The sequence below is a fragment of the Pleurodeles waltl genome, chromosome 6 (genome assembly GCF_031143425.1).
Source record: "Pleurodeles waltl isolate 20211129_DDA chromosome 6, aPleWal1.hap1.20221129, whole genome shotgun sequence".
In the NCBI taxonomy this organism is placed as follows: Eukaryota; Metazoa; Chordata; class Amphibia; order Caudata; family Salamandridae; genus Pleurodeles; species Pleurodeles waltl.
In genome coordinates this window covers 934330880-934345026 of record NC_090445.1, presented here as the reverse complement: position 1 = coordinate 934345026, position 14147 = coordinate 934330880, and the positions used below count along the sequence as shown (strand labels likewise).

The window sequence follows — 14147 nt, the reverse complement described above, 5'->3', positions numbered from 1 at the left end:
CTTCCATGACAGGGCTGATGTAAATCTGTTGATGGTAACAGATGAGGATCAGGAGGCAGAGAGTGAACCTCTCCCTGATCTTCTGTCATCAGACCCAAAAGATGGCTCAGTAGATGGAGTGATCTACTCAGACACCCTCTCTGGCCAACAGCAAGCTGATTGTAGGAGAGTCCGACAACAGTTTCCTGAACTCTTCTCCCTAACCCCTGGTCAGACACAGCTGTGTACCCATGATGTGGACACAGGAGACAGCATGCCTGTCAAGAACAACATTTTTAGACAGTCTGACCATGTTAAGGAAAGCATCAAGGTGGAAGTTCTCAAGATGCTGGAATTGGGAGTAATTGAGCGCTCTGACAGCCTGTAGGAAGTTGGCCCTGTATGTGCTATTTCAAAGTAAGGAATAGCATGCACAGAGTCCAAGGGTTCCCCTTAGAGGTAAAATAGTGGTAAAAATAGATAATACTAATGCTCTATTTTGTGGTAGTGTGGTCGAGCAGTAGGCTTATCCAAGGAGTAGTGTTAAGCATTTGTTGTATATACACATAGACAATAAATGAGGTACACACACTCAGAGACAAATCCAGCCAATAGGTTTTTGTATAGAAAAATATCTTTTCTTAGTTTATTTTAAGAACCACAGGTTCAAATTCTACATGTAATATCTCCTTCGAGAGGTATTGCAGGTAAGTACTTTAGGAACTTTAAATCATAAAAATTGCATGTATACTTTTCAAGTTATTGACAAATAGCTGTTTTAAAAGTGGACACTTAGTGCAATTTTCACAGTTCCTAGGGGAGGTAAGTTTTTGTTAGGTTTACCAGGTAAGTAAGACACTTACAGGGTTCAGTTCTTGGTCCAAGGTAGCCCACCGTTGGGGGTTCAGAGCAACCCCAAAGTCACCACACCAGTAGCTCGGGGCCGGTCAGGTGCAGAGTTCAAAGTGGTGCCCAAAACACATAGGCTAGAATGGAGAGAAGGGGGTGCCCCGGTTCCGGTCTGCTTGCAGGTAAGTACCCGCGTCTTCGGAGGGCAGACCAGGGGGGTTTTGTAGGGCACCGGGGGGGACACAAGCCCACACAGAAATTTCACCCTCAGCAGCGCGGGGGCGGCCGGGTGCAGTGTAGAAACAAGCGTCGGGTTTGCAATGTTAGTCAATGAGAGATCTCGGGATCTCTTCAGCGCTGCAGGCAGGAAAGGGGGGGGTTCCTCGGGGAAACCTCCACTTGGGCAAGGGAGAGGGACTCCTGGGGGTCACTTCTTCAGTGAAAGTTCGGTCCTTCAGGTCCTGGGGGCTGCGGGTGCAGGGTCTCTCCCAGGCGTCGGGACTTAGGATTCAAAGAGTCGCGGTCAGGGGAAGCCTCGGGATTCCCTCTGCAGGCGGCGCTGTGGGGGCTCAGGGGGGACAGGTTTTGGTACTCACAGTATCAGAGTAGTCCTGGGGTCCCTCCTGAGGTGTTGGCTCTCCACCAGCCGAGTCGGGGTCGCCTGGTGCAGTGTTGCAAGTCTCACGCTTCTTGCGGGGAGCTTGCAGGGTTCTTTCAAAGCTGCTGGAAACAAAGTTGCAGCCTTTCTTGGAGCAGGTCCGCTGTCCTCGGGAGTTTCTTGTCTTTTCGAAGCAGGGGCAGTCCTCAGAGGATGTCGAGGTCGCTGGTCCCTTTGGAAGGCGTCGCTGGAGCAGGATCTTTGGAAGGCAGGAGACAGGCCGGTGAGTTTCTGGAGCCAAGGCAGTTGTCGTCTTCTGGTCTTCCTCTGCAGGGGTTTTCAGCTAGGCAGTCCTTCTTCTTGTAGTTTGCAGGAATCTAATTTTCTAGGGTTCAGGGTAGCCCTTAAATACTAAATTTAAGGGCGTGTTTAGGTCTGGGGGGTTAGTAGCCAATGGCTACTAGCCCTGAGGGTGGGTACACCCTCTTTGTGTCTCCTCCCAAGGGGAGGGGGTCACAATCCTAACCCTATTGGGGGAATCCTCCATCTGCAAGATGGAGGATTTCTAAAAGTTAGAGTCACCTCAGCTCAGGACACCTTAGGGGCTGTCCTGACTGGCCAGTGACTCCTCCTTGTTGCTTTCTTTGTTCCCTCCAGCCTTGCCGCCAAAAGTGGGGGCCGTGGCCGGAGGGGGCGGGCAACTCCACTAAGCTGGAGTGCCCTGCTGGGCTGTGACTAAAGGGGGGAGCCTTTGAGGCTCACCGCCAGGTGTCACAGTTCCTGCCTGGGGGAGGTGTTAGCATCTCCACCCAGTGCAGGCTTTGTTACTGGCCTCAGAGTGACAAAGGCACTCTCCCCATGGGGCCAGCAACATGTCTCTAGTGTGGCAGGCTGCTGGAACCAGTCAGCCTACACAGATAGTTGGTTAAGTTTCAGGGGGCACCTCTAAGGTGCCCTCTGTGGTGTATTTTACAATAAAATGTACACTGGCATCAGTGTGCATTTATTGTGCTGAGAAGTTTGATACCAAACTTCCCAGTTTTCAGTGTAGCCATTATGGTGCTGTGGAGTTCGTGTTTGACAGACTCCCAGACCATATACTCTTATGGCTACCCTGCACTTACAATGTCTAAGGTTTTGTTTAGACACTGTAGGGGTACCATGCTCATGCACTGGTACCCTCACCTATGGTATAGTGCACCCTGCCTTAGGGCTGTAAGGCCTGCTAGAGGGGTGTCTTACCTATACTGCATAGGCAGTGAGAGGCTGGCATGGCACCCTGAGGGGAGTGCCATGTCGACTTACTCATTTTGTTCTCACTAGCACACACAGGCTTGTAAGCAGTGTGTCTGTGCTGAGTGAGGGGTCTCTAGGGTGGCATAAGACATGCTGCAGCCCTTAGAGACCTTCCTTGGCATCAGGGCCCTGGGTACTAGAAGTACCAGTTACAAGGGACTTATCTGAATGCCAGGGTGTGCCAATTGTGGATACAATGGTACATTTTAGGTGAAGGAACACTGGTGCTGGGGCCTGGTTAGCAGGGTCCCAGCACTCTTCTCAGTCAAGTCAGCATCAGTATCAGGCAAAAAGTGGGGGGTAACTGCAACAGGGAGCCATTTCTTTACACAGCCCCTGGGCTAGCCCAGTGGTCTTAGTCCCCAAACCTCACACCAAAGATGGAAAGAAAGAGATGAGGTTTTGTGTGGACTACAGAGGGCTCAACTCTGTCACCAAGACAGACGCCCATCCAATTCCCAGAGCTGATGAGCTCATAGACAAATTAGGTGCTGCCAAATTCTTAAGTACCTTTGACTTGACAGCAGGGTACTGGCAAATAAAAATGGCACCTGGAGCAAAAGAGAAAACAGCATTCTCCACACCTGATGGGCATTATCAGTTTACTGTTATGCCCTTTGGTTTAAAGAATGCCCCTGCCACCTTCCAAAGGTTGGTGAATCAAGTCCTTGCTGGCTTGGAGTCCTTTAGCACAGCTTATCTTGATGATATTGCTGTCTTTAGCTCCACCTGGCAGGATCACCTGGTCCACCTGAAGAAGGTTTTGAAGGCTCTGCAATCTGCAGGCCTCTCTATCAAGGCATCCAAATGCCAGATAGGGCAGGGAACTGTGGTTTACTTGGGCCACCTTGTAGGTGGAGGCCAAGTTCAGCCACTCCAACCCAAGATCCAGACTATTCTGGACTGGGTAGCTCCAAAAACCCAGACTCAAGTCAGGGCATTCCTTGGCTTGACTGGGTATTACAGGAGGTTTGTGAAGGGATATGGATCCATTGTGACAGCCCTCACTGAACTCACCTCCAAGAAAATGCCCAAGAAAGTGAACTGGACTGTGGAATGCCAACAGGCCTTTGACACCCTGAAACAAGCAATGTGCTCAGCACCAGTTCTAAAAGCTCCAGATTATTCTAAGCAGTTCATTGTGCAGACAGATGCCTCTGAACATGGGATAGGGGCAGTTTTGTCCCAAACAAATGATGATGGCCTTGACCAGCCTGTTGCTTTCATTAGCAGGAGGTTACTCCCCAGGGAGCAGCGTTGGAGTGCCATTGAGAGGGAGGCCTTTGCTGTGGTTTGGTCCCTGAAGAAGCTGAGACCATACCTCTTTGGGACTCACTTCCTAGTTCAAACTGACCACAGACCTCTCAAATGGCTGATGCAAATGAAAGGTGAAAATCCAAAACTGTTGAGGTGGTCCATCTCCCTACAGGGAATGGACTTTATAGTGGAACACAGACCTGGGACTGCCCATGCCAATGCAGATGGCCTTTCCAGGTTCTTCCACTTAGAAAATGAAGACTCTCTTGGGAAAGGTTAGTCTCATCCTCTTTCGTTTGGGGGGGGGGGGGTTGTGTAAGGAAATGCCTCCTTGGCATGGTTACCCCCTGACTTTTTGCCTTTGCTGATGCTATATTTTGAATTGAAAGTGTGCTGAGGCCTGCTAACCAGGCCCCAGCACCAGTGTTCTTTCCCTAACCTGTACTTTTGATTCCACAATTGGCACACCCTGGCATCCAGATAAGTCCCTTGTAACTGGTACCTCTGGTACCAAGGGCCCTGATGCCAGGGAAGGTCTCTAAGGGCTGCAGCATGTATTATGCCACCCTAGAGACCCCTCACTCAGCACAGACACACTGCTTACAAGCCTGTGTGTGCTAGTGAGAACAAAATGAGTAAGTCGACATGGCACTCCCCTCAGGGTGCCATGCCAGCCTCTCACTGCCTATGCAGTATAGGTAAGACACCCCTCTAGCAGGCCTTACAGCCCCAAGGCAGGGTGCACTATACCATAGGTGAGGGTACCAGTGCATGAGCACTGTACCCCTACAGTGTCTAAGCAAAACCTTAGACATTGTAAGTGCAGGGTAGCCATAAGAGTATATGGTCTGGGAGTCTGTTTTACACGAACTCCACAGCACCATAATGGCTACACTGAAAACTGGGAAGTTTGGTATCAAACTTCTCAGCACAATAAATGCACACTGATGCCAGTGTACATTTTATTGCAAAATACACCCCAGAGGGCACCTTAGAGGTGCCCCCTGAAACTTAACCGACTATCTGTGTAGGCTGACTAGTTCCAGCAGCCTGCCACACTAGAGACATGTTGCTGGCCTCATGGGGAGAGTGCCTTTGTCACTCTGAGGCCAGTAACAAAGCCTGCACTGGGTGGAGATGCTAACACCTCCCCCAGGCAGGAGCTGTAACACCTGGCGGTGAGCCTCAAAGGCTCACCCCTTTGTCACAGCACCGCAGGACACTCCAGCTAGTGGAGTTGCCCGCCCCCTCCGGCCCCGGCCCCCACTTTTGGCGGCAAGGCCGGAGAAAATAATGAGAATAACAAGGAGGAGTCACTGGCCAGTCAGGACAGCCCCTAAGGTGTCCTGAGCTGAGGTGACTAACTTTTAGAAATCCTCCATCTTGCAGATGGAGGATTCCCCCAATAGGATTAGGGATGTGACCCCCTCCCCTTGGGAGGAGGCACAAAGAGGGTGTACTCACCCTCAGGGCTAGTAGCCATTGGCTACTAACCCCCCAGACCTAAACACGCCCTTAAATTTAGTATTTAAGGGCTTCCCTGAACCCTAGAAAATTAGATTCCTGCAACAACAAGAAGAAGGACTGCCTAGCTGAAAACCCCTGCAGAGGAAGACCAGAAGACAACTACTGCCTTGGCTCCAGAAACTCACCGGCCTGTCTCCTGCCTTCCAAAGAACTCTGCTCCAGCGACGCCTTCCAAAGGGACCAGCGACCTCTGAATCCTCTGAGGACTGCCCTGCTTCGACGACGACAAGAAACTCCCGAGGACAGCGGACCTGCTCCAAAAAGACTGCAACTTTATCCAAAGGAACAGCTTTAAAGACCCCTGCAATCTCCCCGCAAGAAGCGTGAGACTTGCAACACTGCACCCGGCGACCCCGACTCGGCTGGTGGAGAACCAACACCTCAGGGAGGACCCCCGGACTACTCTACGACTGTGAGTACCAAAACCTGTCCCCCCTGAGCCCCCACAGCGCCGCCTGCAGAGGGAATCCCGAGGCTTCCCCTGACCGCGACTCTCTGAAACCTAAGTCCCGACGCCTGGAAAAGACCCTGCACGCACCCGCAGCCCCCAGGACCTGAAGGACCGGACTTTCACTGCAGAAGTGACCCCCAGGAGTCCCTCTCCCTTGCCCAAGTGGAGGTTTCCCCGAGGAAGCCCTTGCCTGCCTGCAGCGCTGAAGAGATCCCTTGATCTCTCATTGACTTCCATTGCGAACCCGACGCTTGTTCTAATACTGCACCCGGCCGCCCCCGCGCCGCTGAGGGTGAAATTTCTGTGTGGGCTTGTGTCCCCCCCCGGTGCCCTACAAAACCCCCCTGGTCTGCCCTCCGAAGACGCGGGTACTTACCTGCCTGCAGACTGGAACCGGGGCACCCCCTTCTCTCCATTGAAGCCTATGCGTTTTGGGCACCACTTTGAACTCTGCACCTGACCGGCCCTGAGCTGCTGGTGTGGTAACTTTGGGGTTGCTCTGAACCCCCAACGGTGGGCTACCTTGGACCAAGAACTGAACCCTGTAAGTGTCTTACTTACCTGGTAAAACTAACAAAAACTTACCTCCCCCAGGAACTGTGAAAATTGCACTAAGTGTCCACTTTTTAAATAGCTATTTGTGAATAACTTGAAAAGTATACATGCAATTGAAATGATTCAAAGCTCCTAATGTACTTACCTGCAATACCTCTCAAACAAGATATTCCATGTTAAATTTGAACCTGTGGTTCTTAAAATAAACTAAGAAAATATATTTTTCTATAACAAAACCTATTGGCTGGATTTGTCTCTGAGTGTGTGTACCTCATTTATTGTCTATGTGTATGTACAACAAATGCTTAACACTACTCCTTGGATAAGCCTACTGCTCGACCACACTACCACAAAATAGAGCATTAGTATTATCTATTTTTACCACTATTTTACCTCTAAGGGGAACCCTTGGACTCTGTGCATGCTATTCCTTACTTTGAAATAGCACATACAGAGCCAACTTCCTACACCATATATGAATGCCTAAATGTAGTTAATTCCAAAGGTAGTGGGACCTTACTTCTCAGACCTCTGGATAATCCAGATATAATGAGTAATTTAGCACGATTTTATGGATTATTGTTATACAACTCCTAGTGGACAAGGATGTCCAGTTTTAACTGTATTCTGACTTGGACTGGGCAGCCAATTTCCTATTTCATGGATATCTGATGTGGTCATATTTGTTCTCTCCAAGGAATTCTCTTGCCACAGAGTGTACGATTGCTTGGTGTGGAGTTAGGTGCGAGGTAATACTTTTCCAAAATCTAGCCTAGCAATGACAAGAGCATACACAACTATTTCAAGCGGCTTGTTAGTGAGAAGTGGTTTGATTTTTTCTTTTTCATGCAGCTGGATTTGGAAATTTAGATATTCAATAGGTTGTCCATGCGTGGTATTATGAAGGTAAAAGTTGAATCAACTGAAGCTTAAAGGTTTAAATGTCTGAACTAGAGAATTAAAGAAGTTCACATTTAGGGAGCTCAGAAGTGTCTCACCTAGCTTTTCTGCTGAAGTGGAGAGTAAAATCAATTTAGTTTTTGCTGGATTTAAGGTGAAGTTTTCTTTCATCCAAGCTTGAGGCAATTTCTGAGAACAACCATGTCCTGGATATTTGATGCTTTTACTCATAATTAGGTGTCTAGCCTTAGGTTGACACCAGACTGTCAGGGTCAATTCATTTAGATAAAAGTGTTGAAGCAACAAATGAGCCTAGCAGGACCCTACAGTTCATGTATGCTATGTGAGAAGTGTTCACCAATTTTCAGAGTAGTTATCTGTCCTAAAGGAATGAGGTGAACTGAGTACAGTGCCTATGAAGCCTACACAATTTTCCCCATGACCAGTGATATTGAAGGCTACAGTAAAGTCAATGAATGCTATTTCACAGGTGCCACCGCTATGTAAAATCTGATGTATCTCATCCAGAATGCTTAGGGTACTCGACCAGGCGCTGAAACCTGTCTGGACCTTTTGAACGTTTGTTCTGTTTTTACAGAAGCCAGGCTTCGTCATCAGGATCTAGCTTTCATTAAGGTATTACTCACACGTTAACAGAGAGCACATCTTTGTTCAGCACAGCGACACCCAGTGGGAAGATATCTGAGGAGAGTTGATCGGAGACCCAGTGGTTTGTTTATCCATCAGAGCACATTATGGCCATCCGTGTTTTTTTAATACCAATGGGATTAAATAACAGTGGGTACAGAATAGAGAAGGACCTTTTGTACTGTCAGGCCTTCCTCCCAAACCAAAATGCTGCCAGTTTGCTATATATTTAATAACAGTGTTGATAACAGAGCAGGGATATTGTATCAATAAAGACAGGCCTGGGAGGGCATCAGAGCCTTGAGGCATCACGTTTTAATTGCTTTTGTTAGAAACATGTAAATAAAATCCCTACTGTTCTTTGAAGATACAGAACTGGCTTAACACTGAGCTTATTGTGTGCTCTTTACTATCTCTAGGGGCATCTTAGTTTTTAACAGTTGTCATCTCCTACAGCAAGCCCAGACTTACCATTTAGCTCTCCCATGGAAAATTAAGGGACAAAAAGGCTGTAACAGGGTTAGTCGACTGTAGTGCAATACGTTTTGTGGCTGAGACACCAAAAAATGGCTGGACAGTGCACACTATATGATCTACAAAAAAAAATACTGCAAACCCAACTGTATCCATGAAGGATACAGTCCAGTAAAGGCTAACTGCTCCATGTTAACATTCAAGTGATGCATGGTTCAGAGGATACAGGATGACTGGAAGCTTAGGTACAAATGCGTTCCCATTTTGGACAGGAGTTTTTTCATTTCTCTCTGGTGTCTGTCCAGTCAGCTATAAACCTGGAGTATATAATAGGTTGGCAACTGACTGCATGTATTGATTCCAATAAAGAGCCAGTATTATTGTGATGCCTTAGTCAGACCTATTCTAGCAGGACAAAGAAGACGCAGAATGGAGTATGGAAGAGGATTTTGTTATGGGGAAGCAAGAGTATGCTCTGACCATGTCGAGAAACTAACTTTAGAGGAAAGATTTTGATTTAGCAGTTTACAAGACTTGTTCTGTGAACTATCTGCTCAGGATGCCTTTCCCAACATCTTTATGCTTCCAACCTTGTCACTGGACTATTTAATTACTGCTCCTAAAATAAGAAGGTTTGCTGTTGTAAAATAATCATTAGTTAATAAATAAAAATAAATTTGCAGGAGAGGGGCAGGACACAAGGAGGATATTTTAGGCATGCCTTCATCACAAAAGTTACATTTTATGACACATCTGCTCCCATCACAAGGCAGCAGATGCATTTTCAATAACTGGGCAACAAAAAGTGATAAAAATCAGAGTGAATATGTGAGTAGTTCTTATGAATGATTATCATACTGGTACAAAAGAAAACAGTTACAAATCAGCAGAACATGTCAGTTACTTACATTTTGAATGCCTATCGCAGAGGGCTGAATCTCTCATGTCGCAAAGTCGTATTGTTCCTTTGCTACTGCTATATACAAACACATTACACTGATTTGGATGGAACTCTGCAGCAGTGATTACTTCAGTTAATTCCTCCATGTTAGCAGGCTTAATATCTACAATATCTGATAAACACATGTGAAGGCAAACAACATCTGTAACATGTCTGTTATGTTTATGCATCATAAACGTTAAGAAAACTACAAAATACCCACTATAACAGCTCTGGTACTTCTTCAGCCCTTTGTATGAAGTGGGATTCCAGCACCAATGGCCAGTAATCAACAATGTACCTCTGTACTCTTTATAAAAATAAAAAAAAAATGATGCCAGCTACACATATGGTTCAGCATTTTATTCTCCATAGACATCAAATACATAGATTTCCTACATCCATCAACATAGTTACAACTGACAGACTAGGAAAAGGTATTACCATGAAGCACTTCTTTGTACCATTACAACCCAGCATCTTTAGTCCCACTGTTTAGTGGATATCGCATCATGGGTGACGCACAATCAACACTCAGCATTAAACAGAGCCAAATATGTTCATCAGCATAGTTCGACATCCAGTCAACAATAAGAGATCCAGTGTCTTGAATATTCACAGCCTGATGGTTACTCTCAAAATTAATTTCATTGGGATTTGCTCTGAAAGGCCACTGTAGACTCCGTGGCCCCAATGTTTTAAGGTGGTGTATGTATGTGTAGGTGGTGAGGTGGGGTGTGGGGCATCAGGGTGTAAGGTCATAAATCCAAAGTGGAAGAGAAGGCCAATTTGTATCCGTTCCCAGGGGTCCGGCATAAAAAATAATCAGTATAAAACAAAAGCAAACAGCTACTTGATAAAGTAATAGGGTGGCTTTTAGCCAGATAAAACCTGACATCCTCCTGCATATTAACATATTTAGAGGACAATCCCTCTCGTTCACTGACTGAGAAAAAAAAAAACAATAAATATTTCCTGGTTCAAATGGAAATTTGGTGCTTTGTGCAATTAGGGAAGGAGGTGATCCAAGCATTATCTTATCACGTTCTATTATTCCCCCCAACCTCCCCACCCAAAAAAAATATATATCAAGACATGCAAGAATCTACTATCAGCAGCTTTCAAACCATATAACAGGCAATTACCTCAAGAAAGGCAACCCTTAATATCACTAGTTTAATGTTGGAAGTAATGGTTTGCTTGGTAAAACATACAAAGTAACATCGCATGCCAAGCAACTGCAGTTTGTGTGATAGAGGTCATTAAAGGGCCAATGCACATATTTGTTGTGTTAAGAGAGCCACGAAGAAAGTAGTATATAAAAGCCCAAATAAACAATTTACATTAACTTGAATAAAAGAACGGGCCATTGAAGAAACAAATGATCATGGAAAAGAGGGAGATTTTGATTTCTTCCGCAGAGCCTTTTCAAAAACCAGAGTTCTTAGCATTCACACTGCATTTATTGGCTTATTTCAGCTCAGAGCTGGATATTGCAGTACTACCAGAGGAGCCTAGGAGTCGAGTTCTACAGCATGACTAACCAGAGGATTTTAAGACACTGGTACACTAACAAAAAGGCTGTTCAACCTGATGGTCTCAGAGCAAAAATAACCAGACAGAAAAGGTACAATTGTAAAAAGTGGACATAACTGAAGGCACGTTGTAATCTTGTACCAATAAAGAAAACTTGTTCTATGGTTTATGCCATTTGTATGATTTACAAGTAAACCATCTTCTGCTATTAGACCCATAGCTAACATTGTTCCGAACTGTGATATCTATTCATAAATCTGAGCATAATACCCAGAACATCAAATATGTTTTTTTTTTAATGCAATTCTGAAAAAAGCTGAACAGTGGCATACGATCCACCAAAAGCTCTTAATCAAGGCTCATAATCACTACAAGTTGATGACTTGCAAGACATTCAAACTAGGATTTTTGGAAGCTGTTAACACAAAATACGCCTTCAAGCTTTCTACTCCAGCCTGCTGCAAAACTACCACCCTGTCATTTAAAACAGTCTGTAAAGAGCTACATAACTTTTTTTCAGGAGACTGACACAATCCGTCAGACCTTTGTCAGTCTATTTGTTGTAAAACTTTCTTTAACATTTCCTCCACAGCCTCTTCTATGTCCTTTTGCCAAGGAGATCAAGCTAACATCTCCCCTCTCAAAGTCACCACTTAACCCCAGACTTAGGAGTATTATCAAACTTACTATTTCCTCAACTGCACGAGTTGTGAACCTGCATAATCTCTTTCTCCAATGTGGACATACCCAACACCACTGCAACTCCTCTTCCAAAGAAGCCAAAATCTGATTCATCTACTTATTTCAACTATAGACCTACTACACCTTGTCCGCTCACCGCAAAAGTGGCAGAGTTTGCAATCAAGGTCCATCGCCTGCCTGTTCACAACACTGGTCACTGCTTCCGAACTGCAGATTGATATTGGCCAACCTATAGGATAGCATCATTAATGGTGACAGCCTAGGATGCCCTCAGCTCTATTCTGGATTACACAGCACACACTGCATGGGTTCTCCTGAATTCATCAACGGCATCTAGCACAGTTTCCCACCACAAGCCATCATTTCAAGATTGATGTGATGGGAACTTCATTAAGCCGGAAGGCAACTTATCTACCAAAATATATGAGGTGGATTTGTTTCAATATTTTTCATCATTTAGGAAGGTGTCACCTGTCCTCAGGGGTCTTGTCAGACTCTACCCTCTATTTAGCTTCTACATGCCCCAAAGGCACACTTGATCATAGCCTTAAATAGCTTGCTGTTTTACTACTAAGAAGATAATATGCTCCTTCAACCTCTGTTCAGCTCAAATAGAACTATTGACTTGCAAACTCAAGTTTTGCAACTGCCTAACCAATATTGCGAGAAGGGAAGCAAAATAGTCCCCTCAAGCTTAATCCTGGCAGGAAGGTAGTTATTATTCTCTGTATCAATAAATCTATGGTCAGACAACTGGTTGGACCCATTTATGTGGACCCTGCCAGTACTATATCCCAAACTCAAGATCTAGGTATCATTTAGTAGCTATCATTCAAGCCTCAACTTGACTTACTAAGAGTACATCATCATACTTATTCTTAAAAAAAAAAAATTGCAAAGTTCTTCCTGTGGTACCACTCTCCAATCAGCATGTCCTAGATCAAACACATCAAGCCACAAGCAAGAGCCATTCAAATTCCTTTGTATGTCCCATAAGGCTCTGTAGAACATCAAAAACTATTTCTATGCTTTAGTTTCTCAAAACTTCCCTTTTCAGTTGCTGACATCAACCTCTTCTAAACTCTTGGCTCAATCTCTCAGTCAAAAGCCATCTCCTATCAAACAGCCAAGATTTGCAGGACATTACAGCTGTCCTGCGATCCATTCTGAACCACTTGTTTTTCAAGAGACTGAGGACTTAGCTGTTTTCTGGATCTCGTATTAAGAAGTTTCACATCTTCTCGCTCTGTGTCGGATACCTCTGAGAGTTCACAGTAGCCCTTTATAAATGATCAGTCCATTCAATTTAAACTGAGGACAGCACTTAACGAAGAGCGGTTAAACAAGTGCCAAACAGAGGCTATGACAAAGCTTTGGGCAAGTAGCTCGACCAAGATGTAATTATACTTGGCTGTTGTTGTACATATTAACACTTGGTATTTCGTTCAGATGAACACATGGTGGCAAAGGGAGTTATTTTTTGTTCTGTTGTTTTATTTATTAGCTTTTTTTGTGTTACATTGTTTTATTTATTGGTACTTAACAGTAACAAAAAACAGCATCCGGAGACACAGAATACGTCATTCATTTAGTGAACCTAGTGGACAATACATTTACTTTTCATTTCCTTTGATTACCACCTTTGTGCTTGTAAAACTACTTGGACTAATTTACTCCCTCTCACTTTGAGATGAGAGGGGGCAAAACGAAAGAAGGACAGAGATAGGAAAGCTATAAGTTGTTCTAATTCTAGCTCCTCCTCATGTGAATCTTCAATGTAGCCATAAACACGGAGAATCTTGCCGATGTGTGCAACCAAGGAGCTTGTTTTGTTATAGTTAATTTGGCTTGTAAAAACACACAATTTACAATCGTCTGTGGGCACTGGCAAAACTTTTTACTTGCTTTTACATTTAAACAAAAAATGTATTTAAATTAAAAAGGCAACTATTGTAAAATAGACTTGCTGAGATTAGCCTTCCTGGAGAGATGAGTTAGAAAAAAGGAAAATGGAGCTAGATAAGTAGCCGACATTGGACCCTGCATCTTTATGGTAGCCATTAAGCCGTTATCCCATCAAGCTATATTTTCACATTTGCTTTTCTTCCTGGTACCTTTGAGGGGATCCCTTGGATTGGGTTCTGCCGCTTACAGGTCTTTTTTGCCGATAGTAGAATGAAAGAAAACAGAATTTTCTAAGTCAGTTGGATACTTCATTGTTATTTTTCAATATTTCTGAATGCCAATCAGAGATGAGTCATTTTTTTCACTTTTTGTGAAGCACCTATCCAGTGGGAGGAGGAAGAGAGTAAAAGATCACCTTACCCTGGTACATGGTCTACAGCACAACTGTTGAAGGTGATTTGTCAGAATGGGTCCAACAGATCCCTAAAGCACTGAGAAAACATTAGGCTGAGAGAGAGTCACAAAAGACA

General features: G+C 44.8%; 1 protein-coding gene across 3 annotated transcripts in view; it reads right to left on the bottom strand.

The window, feature by feature from the left end:
- PPP2R2D (protein phosphatase 2 regulatory subunit Bdelta) overlaps positions 1 to 14147 on the bottom strand; it is a 165361-nt gene that overhangs the window by 76553 nt on the left and 74661 nt on the right. For all 3 annotated transcript variants that reach the window (XM_069239739.1, XM_069239741.1, XM_069239742.1), the window contains one exon: positions 9443 to 9607. In XM_069239739.1, coding sequence (XP_069095840.1) covers positions 9443 to 9607 — 165 coding nt within the window. The remainder of the gene's footprint in view (positions 1 to 9442; positions 9608 to 14147) is intronic.